This window comes from Austrofundulus limnaeus, unplaced genomic scaffold (genome assembly GCF_001266775.1).
Source record: "Austrofundulus limnaeus strain Quisiro unplaced genomic scaffold, Austrofundulus_limnaeus-1.0 Scaffold298, whole genome shotgun sequence".
NCBI classification, from domain to species: Eukaryota; Metazoa; Chordata; class Actinopteri; order Cyprinodontiformes; family Rivulidae; genus Austrofundulus; species Austrofundulus limnaeus.
In genome coordinates this window covers 578,712-581,330 of record NW_013952700.1, presented here as the reverse complement: position 1 = coordinate 581,330, position 2,619 = coordinate 578,712, and the positions used below count along the sequence as shown (strand labels likewise).

The following is a 2,619-nucleotide window of genomic DNA, read 5'->3' as shown; positions in this document are numbered from 1 at the left end:
AAATCATTAATAATAATATGTAAGTTCTTTCAGTAACTGCTGCTGCTGCTTCTTTGATAGAATGCAGCCTGCAGTTCCAGCCAGTGAGAGAGAAACAAGAGTTTTGCTTTACTTGTTAACAGTATAACTTTTTAACCAATTGGATAATCTTAATGAAACTTTCAGAAAGTTATTAGTATTTTAAAATCTTGAATTGATCAACTTTTGGGGTTTTTACCATGAAAAAATAAAATGTACATTTACCGGGAGTCAAACCAGGGCCAGTGCAGTGGGAGTGCTAAACGCTGACTGCTAGACTGTTGAATCAGCCACTAACACGAGTTCCTGGATGTGGTTTTATTATTTTAGTTAATAAAAGTTATTTAATTTAATACAAAGTTACTGTGTTGTGATTTATTATGTAGCGAATTACTTAATGAAACTTAGGACCAGCCTAATCTTCACAAAGGTAATCCCTCAAGATCTTGCAAAAATGAAATCAGAAACAATGAAATACNTTACCAACATCTGGTGAAAATTTCATGTCATTAGCACCTCTAGTAATATATTTACTGAGAAAAATGGTGACGTGTTCAATACTTATTTTACCTGCTGTATTATATTTCTGAGGATTTTCTAACTGTAACATTCATATTAATCATGCTTGAATGTAACTTTTTACTAACAACAGTACTGAGGTTTCCACTCGTGTCTGTTTTTCCAGCTGTGTGGTGGATGAAATGGATTTCTCAGATTTAGAACTGGATGAAGGGCTCAGGAAATTCCAGGCACACATCAAAGTGCAGGGAGAAGCACAGAAGGTAGAACGGCTGATTGAATCTTACAGGTAAGAAACTTCAGTAAAAGCAAAGCACATGGTTTTGCTTCTTCCTGCTTAGACAACTGAAAGGAAATCCCATTTTTCTAGCCTTTTAACAGACAAAATTAAATGGTTTATGCAAATAAATTAATTTAACTTAGATCTTTAACTGGTGGTTTCTGGTCATTTTGGTATCCAGTCGTACAACAAAGATGGGTTGTAAAGGCTGGCAGAAAATCCTGTCCCTGTTGATGACCTCTGACTTAGATCAGTACGTTTATATTAACCATTCATTTTCTTTAACCACTTTGTCCTTTCCGTGTTGAGGGGAACTGGTGCCTATTTCCAGCAGTCATTCTGTTTTTGGTCTGTAGGAGGAAACCTGTGTATCTGGAGAAAACCCATGGATGCATGGGAAGAACTAGTCTGGTAAAAACCAGCCCCTTGTTCTACACTTCATACAGAGGGTCTGGACCCTCGACTATTGAGAAATGATTTCTTGCTGGAGGCGTGGCCTCTGTTAAAGTTTAAATCAGTTGGATCTGATTCACCCAATCACTAACGTTTGGCCGTGACATACGTAGAGCACCAGCTCCACTGTGAAGGAGGCTAAGCTAAGAAGCTAACCGGAAATTGTGCACTGTAAACAACCATCCACTACTGAGAGGAGAGAAGTACCGAGCTGAACAAGATGACTGATGAATGATGCTGCAGGCTTTGAGAGACAAGGTTAGGGGAGACTGAGGACAGCTGCAACAAGTTTTACATTTGACTCTGTTACTCAGAGACGATTTGAATTAAACAAACCAAATTTTAATACAACAAACTTACATCTGTCTGTCAAAACCATTTATAGATGATTAAAGCATGTACATTCTTCACACTTTGCATTTGAAAATGAAAAGTCAGATGCTGTCCTATTTTTTTCATAATTTTGCACATTCTAATTCTTTTTGCACTTCCTGTGCTTTTTTTTGTTCATACCTTTGCCATACATTTTCCCATATAGTTTGGGGAGGTTTGGCTCTTTTTTATATCATAAAATTTTCGTCACCTTTTAAAGGAGTTTCAGATTTGTTAGGTCTGTTGGGGTCGTTAGATTTGTTTCCCATTTGATAACATCACAGTGTGGAGCTCCCGGAATGACACAATATGGTTCAAGAAGGAAGACCAAACCTGTTACAGACACACTAATAATTCCTAATGCAATCACAAGTTTCCAGTTTCCTAAAAGCATGTTTACTCTCCTAAACACTGCGCTCCTTAATTCCTTTCCCAGAAAGTAACACTCTTCTAAAGTGAAACTTATTATTATTATTGTTATTATTCTTATTGTTCTTATTATTATTCGTTATTCATTAGCAAAGGTTTTATTTGCTTAGTTAAATTTATTTTTAACTAAAAACTGTTCTTATATATTTTTATTTTAAGCTTATTATTTATTTTAAAAGGCCGATGGCCTCAACAGCTCTCCGTATGTTCTCTCGGCAGCGAGGCTGCTGCTGCTTATCTGTGATGGAATGCAGCTTGTTGCTCCAGCCAGAGAGAGAGAAGAAAAAAACAAAAGGTATTGCTTTTACTTGTTAAAAACTTTATCCTTTTAACCAATTGGAGATTTATTAATATATGTACGCTCCTGATAAGTTCAGCCACCTTACAAGAGGATTGGTTCACTCTCGGTTCTGTTTGATCTCAAACCAACTTTTGACTGAATTAATATCAGGAGTGTTCTAAAATTTTTCCTTAATAGGTGGTTGAGTGAAATTAGTCATAAATTTGCCTTTACGTTGACACCGTCAGGTTTCAGGGCAAATTAATCC

At 36.4% G+C, this 2,619-nt stretch overlaps 1 protein-coding gene across 1 annotated transcript in view; it reads left to right on the top strand.

Moving 5' to 3' along the window:
* LOC106526869 (IQ motif and SEC7 domain-containing protein 1) overlaps positions 1–2,619 on the top strand; it is a gene marked incomplete in the record, with an annotated part of 38,368 nt that overhangs the window by 17,689 nt on the left and 18,060 nt on the right. Inside the window, 1 exon segment of the mRNA XM_014021585.1 lies at positions 704–826. Within this exon segment, the coding sequence (XP_013877039.1) occupies positions 704–826 (123 nt within the window).